The 11,093-nt window shown below is 40.2% G+C and overlaps 1 protein-coding gene across 2 annotated transcripts; it reads left to right on the forward strand.

The window, feature by feature from the left end:
* The first annotated feature begins 2,229 nt into the window (after positions 1-2,229).
* On the forward strand, positions 2,230-10,630 carry nrbp1 (nuclear receptor binding protein 1). Of its 2 annotated transcripts, XM_003446302.5 has the most exons (18): positions 2,230-2,791; positions 3,050-3,308; positions 3,399-3,521; positions 4,924-5,025; positions 5,136-5,225; positions 5,331-5,371; positions 5,520-5,614; positions 5,715-5,798; positions 5,886-5,944; positions 6,169-6,267; positions 6,345-6,477; positions 6,946-7,036; positions 7,206-7,256; positions 7,512-7,647; positions 7,848-7,901; positions 8,011-8,074; positions 8,816-8,871; positions 8,959-9,054. In XM_003446302.5, exons 2-18 carry the CDS (start codon positions 3,078-3,080, stop codon positions 9,052-9,054), a joined length of 1,605 nt encoding a protein of 534 aa, XP_003446350.1. In that variant the 5' UTR covers positions 2,230-2,791; positions 3,050-3,077. The 2 variants fall into 2 exon arrangements, with proteins under 2 accessions (XP_003446350.1, XP_019201729.1); XM_019346184.2 differs by lacking the exon at positions 2,230-2,791 and having other exon boundaries at positions 3,078-3,308; positions 8,959-10,630.
* The last annotated feature ends 463 nt before the right edge of the window (positions 10,631-11,093 follow it).

Consider the following 11,093-nt stretch of genomic DNA (forward strand, 5'->3'; position numbering starts at 1 on the left):
GTGCTTCTCAGAGGGCAACTCTGACCCTGTCCTAACATTTGCAAGTCACAGTGAGAGGTTAAAAAGGGTGGTCCATATTCTAAAAGAGATGAGATTGAGATGAGACTAGAAAATAAGCTGCTACTATAGTTTGGTGTCCACTAAAAAGTCCTCATGCCACTTCTTAAAAAATATTAACTGAGTTGTTAGTTAGTGGTTTTTATAATGTAGAGTTTGACAGTTACTTATTATGTGTCTTCCCTACTTTAATACAACAGTCAAAGATACACTCACTGTTTTTCCAATCTTCTATTGTCCAATTTTGGTGAACGTGAACGAATCCTGCTGTAGCTGATCTGCTTCAACTTTTGATGTTTTCTGTGCTTCAAAGATGTTCTTCTCTATATCTTGGATGCAGCGAGTGGTTTTTTGTGGTTATTTGACACCTCAAAGCGCTCTGGGAGTACTCTTTCTGACCTCTGGCATCAATAAGGCATTTGTACCCAGAAAACCGTTGCTCACTGGATATTTTCTCTTTTCCAGACCATTCTCTGTAAACCACAGAGATGACACCAACAACCAGGCCACAATCAAAGTCACTTAAATCATTTTATTTCCCATTCTGATCCTGAGTTTGAACTTCAGCAGGTCATCGTCAGCATGGTAAATCAGTTAGCTACACAGGTGTACCTAACAAAGTGGCCAGTGAGTGTAATTAAATTTACATACATCCAGCCAATGGGCAGTGAGGAAGAATTATTCTGGAATATTTCTGGGAATTTAAAGAGTTCACCTTTTTTGTAACTTTATCTTACCTTGAAACACCAAAATAGTAAAAATGTAGCATAATACTACATAATGAGCAATACACGAATATCTACATATCGACAAAAAGGGTGTTATACTATCTATAAATAAATATTTATTGCAGACTCTACGATATTTTGGATTTAATACCTTTACACAAACCTAATTATGTACAACACAAAGTCAAAAGTCAGGAGGTAAACATTTTCAATTAAAAAAAAATTAGTTGGTGTGTTCTGCTTGAATTTGGACTCAATTTAAACCCAGTTTAATTCAACATTAGTCGTGTAGACTGAAAAGACACCTAGCGGTAAAACAAACGCAGTAACACTGACTTCCTTGTGAATGGTTTTATTTGGCTGACAAAGACAACCAATCACCGGCATTCAGTTGGCCTACATGTCTGTCAGTCAATGCTCATAACAAATACAAAAGGAAAGGCGTTAAACACTGGTTGCCAGGTCTGAGAGAAACACGCTTTCCCCCAGTCCTTTAATAACGAAGCATTATGACATTCATGCCTTCTAAATCTTCTTCTTCATTTGTGGCTCCCTTTACATGAATAAATCAAACTTATTATGTTTAACAGTCTTAATATTATCAGGTAAAACGATGGCCTACCAAATCAAATATTACAAAGTTGACTTAGTTATCATTTTGACCTTTGGATACAAACACTTAACATCTTGCTGGATATTTTCTGACCATTCTCTGTAAACCCCAGAGATAGCTGATTTGGAAAATCCCAGCAGATCCTGAAAACACTCAGACCAGCCTTGTGAGGCACCAACAACCATGAAATATTTAAAGTCACTTAAATCCCCTTCTCCCCATTCTGATGCTCAATTTGAACAGCAGATCTAATGCTTTACCATTCTGTACATAGTACGTGCTTTGACTTTTTCCATGCTTATGCTTTTATTTTATTTTATTTTATTTTAGTTATTTGTTTTACTTGTGTGAATGGAACTCACAAAGTAAAATTGCTGTTGCTCAGTTTAACTGCTGTTCATGGAGAGCCTTCATGAGCATGAACTTAAACAGGCTATTCATGCTCAAAAACCCTCCAGTGTGGCTAAATTAAAAAAATTCTGCAAAGAAGTGTGGGGCAAAATTCCGCTGCATCAATGATAAAGACTTATTGCTAATCAGGCCAAAAGCTGTACTGTACTAAATGCTACCAAGTGTGGCACAAAAAAAATATGTTTGGGGGCAATTAATTTTTCACACGTCCAGTTTTTTTTCCTTAAGTAAATTAAATCATCACTTAAAAGGCTATATTTTCCCTTTTTTGCGTAGTTTTGTCTGCTATTATAGTTAGCTTGATTTCTAATACTGAAGTGGGATAAATACACAAGAAGAAGAAGAAGGCAACACCGTGTAAGTTACGTGGGAACGATTTGAACACCCCAGAAGGGGGATTCGATGCCTTGTATCTGGCAACCCACAACGGCTTTGACGTGCCCGAGCTCGTAGTGCAGTGTGCATCTGGAAGTTGTCGCCATCATATCTGGCTAAATGTTAACCTAGCTCTCAAGTCAGTTAGCCACTGTGTTCGAGGATATAAAGATATAAAGATTAGCCTGCTCGTGCTTCATGTGCTGAGCTCCTGTGATGGTCGTGATGCTTTAATCAACACTTAGGACTGCGTTGCTGTGACGTTTACTCGCACTACCAGCGGCTGTTGTCAGAGCTCACATTAGCAAGAGTCTTGAGAAGCAGTGAGGGGCGGAGGACTGCTCCGACCCTACGCGGTACAAACAGCGACAGACGTTTAATATCAAAGTTAGTAAAGTAAAGGCTCTGGGCGTCTCGTAGACTCTTCGTTAGCTCTGACTGCTGTCGTTGAAGTTCGCAACGTAGCTCCGCAAAGCTAGCTGCAACTCCGCCGAGAAACATTGAAGATTCGCAGCTGACAGAGCAAAACCTCCGGCCCGGATTGCTCTGCGGCGACGGGAGTCTGTTAAACTGGAGCTGGCATCGTCTCATCTCCCATCTATAACATGTATGTCCATGTGTTTGTGCTCATTCTGCTCATAATTGTGACTTATTGTGGCCTTTCCTGTTGGAGCTAACTTCCTTTTGCAAAGTATCCACGGTGACTCTTCACCTGCAGCTAGATTAGCCGGCTACAGCCACCACGTAGTTACATGTTGTTGCCTTGCTAGCTTTCTAATAACAGTCGTACAGCCTCAGCAGATGAGAAGTGACATTATGGAGTATGGCGTTTATATTCTGGTGGGTCATTTTGTGTGTCCTGCAGCGGGCTGCTGGGCCTGACAACCGGGAAGATGTCTGAGGGGGAGAGCAAGCAGGCCCCGGACACTGTCCAGGAAGTGAAGCCGGAGTCCGCGGCCGCTGCACCCACAGGTCAAGGTGTGTCATCCGTGTCTCCGCCGGTGTCCATGGTGACCCAGCCTCCTGCTACTGCTGCCACGGAGGATGAGGAAGAGGAGAGTGAGGATGAGTCAGAGATTTTGGAGGAGAGTCCCTGTGGACGCTGGCAGAAACGCAGAGAAGAGGTAGGGAGGGGGGTCAGTTTTTTCTCCACTAACTTAACTTGAATAAATATCTGGTGCATTATTTATGTATTTATTCTTACTCGCCTTAAGGTGAATCAGCGCAATGTGCCTGGGATTGATAATGCTTACTTGGCCATGGACACAGAAGAAGGAGTCGAGGTGGTGTGGAATGAGGTCATGTTCTCAGAAAGAAAGAATTTCAAACTGCAAGAGGTGGGTGCAGAGCGAGGCCAGTGTGGTAAAATACAGCTAAAGCACTAGGTGACTGTGCACGTAACCACGATTGATCTATATGTAGTGATGGTGCAGGGTCTCTGTCGCCTTACTCGACAGAAGCCTGTGCATTTTTCTGCTTTCCGTACTGTGTTTTTTGGCAATTTTATAAACAAAACTGATATTTAAACTTGATTGATGGCCAAAACCTCTTTTGTATATGCAGGAAAAACCACAGTTATGGTCAGTTATATGATTGTTGGAACTAACAACATACTTGGAAGCAACAAAACAGCCTAACAATGGTTTTAAGGATTTTTTTTTAATGGGATTTGTTGCTCTCTTTTCTGTAATACTGCTGCTTTTCTTTTTCCTCTTTGGTTTTAAGCTCCTTAGGCAAGTTGTTGGACTCCTTGCAGCCAGAACCCATAGCAGAGTTCACGCTGTACCCGTGTAGTTGCAGAAACAAATCAGAAATTTGGAAGGGAGGGAGTGTGTGGACTATAAGAACAGAACAGTACAATCTGTATTTCAACTTGCTGTCTAAAAAGATTTCAGTCCTGGTGATTTGGCGACACCTGGAGTCAGTGATGGAAACAGCAATGACAGTTTCATGCTACAGGTCACAAAATTATGGGCAGCAAATCAAATTATTGTTTAACTAAAAAAGTCAGAAAGCATTCGGACTTTGTCCGTCGTGATATGAGGAGCTGTGATTGATTGATTTGGTTACCTTTCTGGAAAAGTGAAGAAGTGCAGGCTGTCTTCTTCCAGCCTACTTTGGATTCTCCTTCCTGTTGTGCCAAAAAAGTGATTTATGGTAATTCCCAAAAAAGGATTGTGGCAAAAATATCTCAAACATACCTCTCATGAGTGATATTAAGTCATTTTGAGCCACAAAGAACATTGCTATTAAAAGGTAGATGCTGCAATCAGTTTTTTTTGGCAAAGTGACTGTTATATAGATCTATAAATGTCTTTTTCAAGAGACATTTGGCCAAAAGAGCAGTGGAAATTGTAACAAATATAACATAAAATTTCTGTAAAGATATTTTAAGCGCCAAAAAAGGAGTAGATTGATTATAATGTAGGTACAGCACATTAGGATACTCACCAAACATGTCATTTCTTTATTTTATATCTAACTCCTTCATAAAATTCAGTTCACTGCAGTCTGTTTACCAGTACCAGTAAAGATATTACACAAATTGGAAATCACATTTTAGCAGGCAGTCACTTTTTGGCACAATCTAGCCTCTGCAATATTTGTCGCAATGATCCATCTGATTCAAAGCGTTTGTTTGTTTTCGTAAAAACACCTTGAAAAACAAGATATGGGAATATATGGGATTTTTCATTTATGAGTAAAGTGTTTCATTTTTTTTTCTTGTTTTCACCAAAGGAAAAGGTCAAAGCCGTGTTTGACAATTTGATCCAGCTGGAACATTTGAACATTGTGAAATTCCATAAGTACTGGGCAGATGTCAAAGAAAACAGAGCGAGGGTAGGAGTTTGTTTCATTGTTTCATTCTTTGATCATTTCATCAAATTATATAAACACAGGCACAATGGCCTGGATTCTTATTTGATTTCAATATTGTCTTTTGTCTGCAGGTTATTTTCATCACTGAATACATGTCCTCAGGAAGCCTCAAACAGTTTTTGAAGAAGACAAAAAAGAACCACAAGACAATGAATGAAAAGGTGGGTGGATTTTGAAATGTTGATACATTTGAGAGATCAAACACGGTTAATTAAAAATCATGTTTAAAGATATTAACTTCTCTGTTTGTTGTTCATATTTGACAGGCCTGGAAGCGCTGGTGCACACAGATCCTATCTGCTCTCAGGTTAGTGTTCTCTGTCACAGTATTTGTGAGGTGTGGCACATGATTCACTGCTACACTAATATGAGATACATTTATTACAGCCTTATTAGGATAGCTATGGTACAAAGGTCCTTGTTTTTATTTTTAACCACTGTTTGCTATTCTCCAGTTACCTGCACTCCTGTGAACCTCCCATCATTCATGGCAACCTCACCTGTGACACCATCTTCATCCAGCACAATGGCCTCATCAAAATTGGCTCCGGTGGGTTCCACAGATCATTTAAAGCAGTTTGCAGTGCCTTCAGCGACGGTTTGGTTTCTGTGTTGAAGATGTTCTCACTGTTATTTCTTTTTTTCTTCAGTTGCTCCTGACACTATCAATAACCATGTGAAAACCTGCCGGGAAGAGCAGAAGAGCCTTCACTTTTTTGCTCCAGAATATGGAGGTGAGGTCCTCCGGGTGTATCGTTTTATGCTGCTGAGGTGTGCAGTTGTGTTTCTGTGATACTGATCAGGCTTCCGTCTGCTTTCAGCTGTTGCCAATGTTACCACAGCTGTGGATATCTATTCCTTTGGAATGTGCGCCTTAGAGGTGAGGCGATGCCTTTTTCTGCTCCTAGCTGTTAGTCACCTGCTCTGTTGTTACTGTGGTAATATGAGCGCAGTTTGCCTGAAGACCAAAAGCAGTGAATGCTCAACCTGTTATTTCTGTCTTAAAAATACTTTTATTGTCTTTTGCACCATAACAGAGACTGTTGTTGACTGAAGGCTCCTGTTTATTTCATGAATCTCTCCTTTGTCCACTCACTTCCTCAGATGGCTGTGTTGGAAATCCAAAGTAACGGAGATTCGTCCTATGTGTCCCAAGAAGCCATAAACAGTGCCATTCAGTCCTTAGAGGACCCGCTGCAACGGGTGAGCGAGGAGCAAGCAGGCGTCTAAAGCTCTCATGGCTGTTTGGAAGAGAGATTTATAACCTGCATGTGTTTCAGGAGTTTATCCAGAAGTGTCTGGAGGTCGACCCCAGTAAGCGACCCACAGCCAAGGAGCTGCTGTTTCACCAGGCCTTGTTTGAGGTGCCCTTACTGAAGCTGCTGGCTGCACACTGCATCGTCAGCCACCAGCGTGAGTCAAAGCACACACACATGGAAAATCTGATCCTTTATAAACACGTACTTTCACTTTAATAATGCACTTGATTCCCTGTGTTTCAAGCTTGCTGTTTTGTCAGCATCAACTGGGCGTTCAGCTCAGCAGAAGACCCAATAAAACACTGACACACCTACCAAATATCTATACTTAGACTTTATTGCGGTAACATAAGCAGTTTGAAATAATGTCTGCAGCTTTTAAAGGACAAATTGTCAATATTTTTAAAACCATAAATAAGTGAGATGGAACAGGTTAGCAGTTACAGCCATTATGACACTTCCATCGTATACCAAAATACTTTGTTATGCACTCTGCAGGCACAAAGACTTGAAGACTTATGCACAGTCACACAAATTGCCTGTAATGTTATTTTTATTTTGGAAAACTAACTATCATTGATCGGTGTTCTTCTTTAATAGTGGTCTTCTCTGTTTACCTCAGACATGATTCCTGAAAATGCTTTAGAAGAGATGACAAAGAACATGGACCCTAACCTGGTTATCGTTGAGGGCAAAGAGGGGATTCAGATGAAGTAAGTCTGAGTGTAAATGTAGGAAGTGTAACTTGTGGAGATTTGATGATTTCTGTGATTTGATCATCTTTAGTTTATCATCATTGCCTTTCATTAAGTCCTACTATGTCTAAAGTTTTCTGACTGTTTAATTACTGGAGTGTAAATAATAGTCTTTCTTTTGCTCCAGGCTTTCCCAGTTTCCTGCTCTTGAGCTGGACAAATTTCTGGAAGATGTAAGGTAAGAGAACAGCTGGAAATGCAGCTTTTAACAAATTAGCAGTTGGTTATAAATTTCTCACTTTAAGCTTGGATCAGTTGGCAAAATCAGCTAAGGAAAGTGAAATGAGAGTTGTTTCCGCTGCACTGAAATCAAAAACAGGAAGCTGTGGTTGTTGTGTGTTCAGTAAAAGCAGTTTTGGATGCATTGAACAATGTGCAACTGCCGCATTTTAACTAAAGCTGTGGTAGCTTACATTTGACGTTCATTTAACAGGAATGGGATCTACCCTCTGACTGCATTTGGGGTCCCATGTCCTCAGCAACCCCAGCAGGAGGCTGTGAAGTCACCCATAGTTCCCCCATCGGTCAAAACCCCGACCCCTGAACCCGCAGAGCTTGAGACAAGGAAGGTAAGAACAGAAAGCAGACTGACATTAGATAATTAATAGTACTCTTCATAGATTTTAATACCATAAAAATAAAATGATAATGCATGGCTGTTGTCTTTATCAGCATTTTCCTTTATAAATAATAATAATAATAAAAACTTGCAATCATTTTAATCCCAACCTGTCAATGCATTAAACAGTTTTCCTTTTGGTCCTTGAAGGTCCTTCAGATGCAGTGTAATATTGAGCCTGTTGATGAGGGCACGAAACATCACGTAAGTCACAGCTCTGCCCGTCTGCTGAGTGATGAAGTAACGACATCTGTACTACATGTGAACGTGCTTTGTTAGACCTCTGAATGGACTGGTTTCATTTTACTTTCAGCTGACCTTGCTGTTGAAACTTGAGGACAAACTGAACAGGCACTTGAGCTGTGATTTGTTACCAAGTGAGTGTCTTGTTTTGAGAATATTTCACCATGCTTTCATTTTTGCATGCCTTTCACAAGTAAGAAAATGGTTTTAAATGCTTTGTAAAGGGAGCACAGTGCCAAAGGTTTGCTGTAGAGGTTTAACTCAAAGCAGAGAACTTACAGATATACTAACGATACTATGCTTTAGTGTATCTTTAAGTATTTTGGGAGGGGTTTTCTATCTCAAAGAATATTGCTACGATCTGCTGCTGATATTTGTTGCATTGCTACCTTTATATTGCACTCATAAGCAGTGCTGGGTAATGTTGCTTTTAAAAGTAACTTTATACGTCACACTATTAAAAGTCATCCGATATGTTACAGTGTTGCCCACTAAAAATAAATACCCCTTTTCAGTTAGCTTGCGCAAGTTGGTTATGTTGTCCAGTCTGTTCAGCCTGCTCTGCATTCACTTCTTAGTGTGGGCTGTGGCCCCCTTGTGGGCTTTGTAGGTAGTGCAGGTGGACTATTTTAAGCTGCACTTAGCTCAAAGGTACCTCTTAAGCGATGAAATGCTTATTTGAAAAAGTAACTAAATATCTAATTAATCTGAGTGCTGTAACCTGTGACTTTGACACCCAGCACTGATCACAAGAACTCTTAAGCATTGCAGTATTTCTCAGGTGATGCAACTGTTACAAACGATAGGACAGGACGAAGTAGGCGCCTAAATGCTTTGTAACCCCATCACCATTTAAATATTGTGTTTTTGTTCAGATGAGAACGTGCAGGAGCTGGCTGTGGAGCTCGTTCAGCTGGGATTTATCAGTGAGGTGAGGTTTTATCAGTGAAGTTACCACATACTGCTATCAGAGAACAATTAGAAAGGTTAGTTTGACCTCACTGCCTTTTCATTTCAGGGCGATCAGCCTCGACTCGCATCTGTTCTCGAAGAGGCCTTCTCTAAGTTTTACAGCCGGAATGGTTCTCTCAATCCGGTGACTGTTTCCTCATAGCCGAGGACTCGCCAGGCCTTCTTTCAGCCTTCCTCATCCTTTTACAGCAGGACTAGCTTTTGCTTCACCTCCGAGTTGCAGGAAAGCCTTTGCGAGGACAGAGGAGGAAGCCTTGGTCTGACTGCAGATCCCACAGCCTGTTCTTGTATCTTCTAGTGGGAAAAGCTGCCACTAAGTGGTTGTTGCTTTAGATCTCTTTGTTTTCCCACCAAATACAGCCATCTGCTTCTCTATTAAGAGGAAATCCTAGTTGCAATGGAAAATACAAATGTTTTCACAGTTTGGCTTATTTCTTTCAGTTCTGAAGTAGTGAAGAAATGTTAGAGGTAAGCAAAAAAAAAAAAAAAAGGGTGGCAACAGTATTTTCCTTAATTCAGTGTTAAAATTGTATTTTAAACATTTTTACTTTACACTGTTTAATAGTTGTCTGTATGGAAAAAAATTTGTCTTGTGTGTGAGTGTGTGTGTGTGTGAGAGAGATGGTAATGTAGGGTTAAATCTGGTTGTCTGGTCCTTTAAACTGTTTCCTGAGCAGCGAGTGAGGAATCATCATACCTTGTATCACTTCTGGAAGGCTGAATCGCATCAAGCGAGTATCAGTTTTACTTTACAGATCTGAAATTGTGCAACATATTCATGAAATGCAGCTGAAAAACAATCGAAAGAGCTACAGATAAAATATTCAAAAGATCAAACTATTTATTTGTGTTACATCTTTTTCTCAGTGTGTATTGTACTTCAGTTTCAGCACTAAGGCCGGTGGGTGTTTGAATGTACGCTTTTACTTGCCCTTTTTCTTTAAATCGCACACTTATTTTTCACGACAAAAAGGTGGCACCGCTTCACTGCGGTCCAGCTACTATAAGTAGAGAATTGCAGCACTTATGAGTCGGGGTTAAGTTAATGAAAAGTTGTCTGTAGGTGACATTTTACAAACAGGGTGTTGGTTCGACCAATGTGGGCTTCCTCTAGTGTTTAAGCATGTGATGGATGATCATCATTGAAGTTGGTGAATGCATGTATGCTTTTCCATGCCCAAATGGAAACCGATGCATGCCGTAGACTTGCTTCTGGAGTTTGTTTAGGTTTTTTTTTTTTTTTTTTTTAAAGATTTACTGTGATAATGTACCGTGTAGAGAGACTTGTGTCAGCTTAGGCCTATCAACCTTTAGCTCGAGTAGCTCTGACATGGGTTTCCTTCATGGATACCTGAGCTAAAATCTTTTGAGAAGTTCAGCTAATTGGCTCAGACCACTCTTTATCTGTTAAGTGTCTGGGGATCTCTCTGCTAGTTTGCACATTTCTGTATCCTGATGGGAGATGTCCTGTGGCTTGTTTCTCATGTACACCAACGGGAGGTTAAGATTTAGAGATTGAAATTCAGTCGGTGATCCAGTCTCGGTGTCTCCATGCTGTGACAGGGTCTGTGGATATATTGTGAGAGATGAGTGTGGGGCTGCCTGGCATGCTTGTAAACATCTTGTGCACTGTATGCTGGACACTGCTCTGTGTCTGCAATGCATTAACCCTCTTTTTTCACTTCCTGAAATAAAAAAATTACACTGTCAGCACTTAATGATATTGTTGTGTGGCATCTTCTTTTTTATCAATAACAAACAGATCAACTCTAATAAGCAAATAATAGAAAACTCATCATTCTTATTTGTGCTCAGACCAGAGTTAAAGTTATCTGCCTTGGTCTTTCCATGGGAAAACAATTGGTGCTTCCCACCCAACCTCCTTAAAATCTGGTTTATTTGCATAATTTTGGCATATCTCATGAAGTCCTGTCACACTGTTCCAAGTTACAGGCCCTTTATGTATATGAGAGATGGTTAAAATTTAATACTTTATAAATTGCCTTGGTTTTTTTTCTGCATTTTTGAACTCTCATTACTTCTACATTCCCAGGAACTAAAAAATAGGTTTATGCTCGGTTTAAAAACTCCCACCGAATCAATTTTACAACCATTCCAAGGGTCACAATCTCCAGTCCAGTTAGTTTTTTTTGTTCGTCTTTTTTAAAAGATGTTTTTTCT

The sequence above is a fragment of the Oreochromis niloticus genome, linkage group LG15, assembly GCF_001858045.2.
Source record: "Oreochromis niloticus isolate F11D_XX linkage group LG15, O_niloticus_UMD_NMBU, whole genome shotgun sequence".
Lineage (NCBI taxonomy): Eukaryota > Metazoa > Chordata > Actinopteri > Cichliformes > Cichlidae > Oreochromis > Oreochromis niloticus.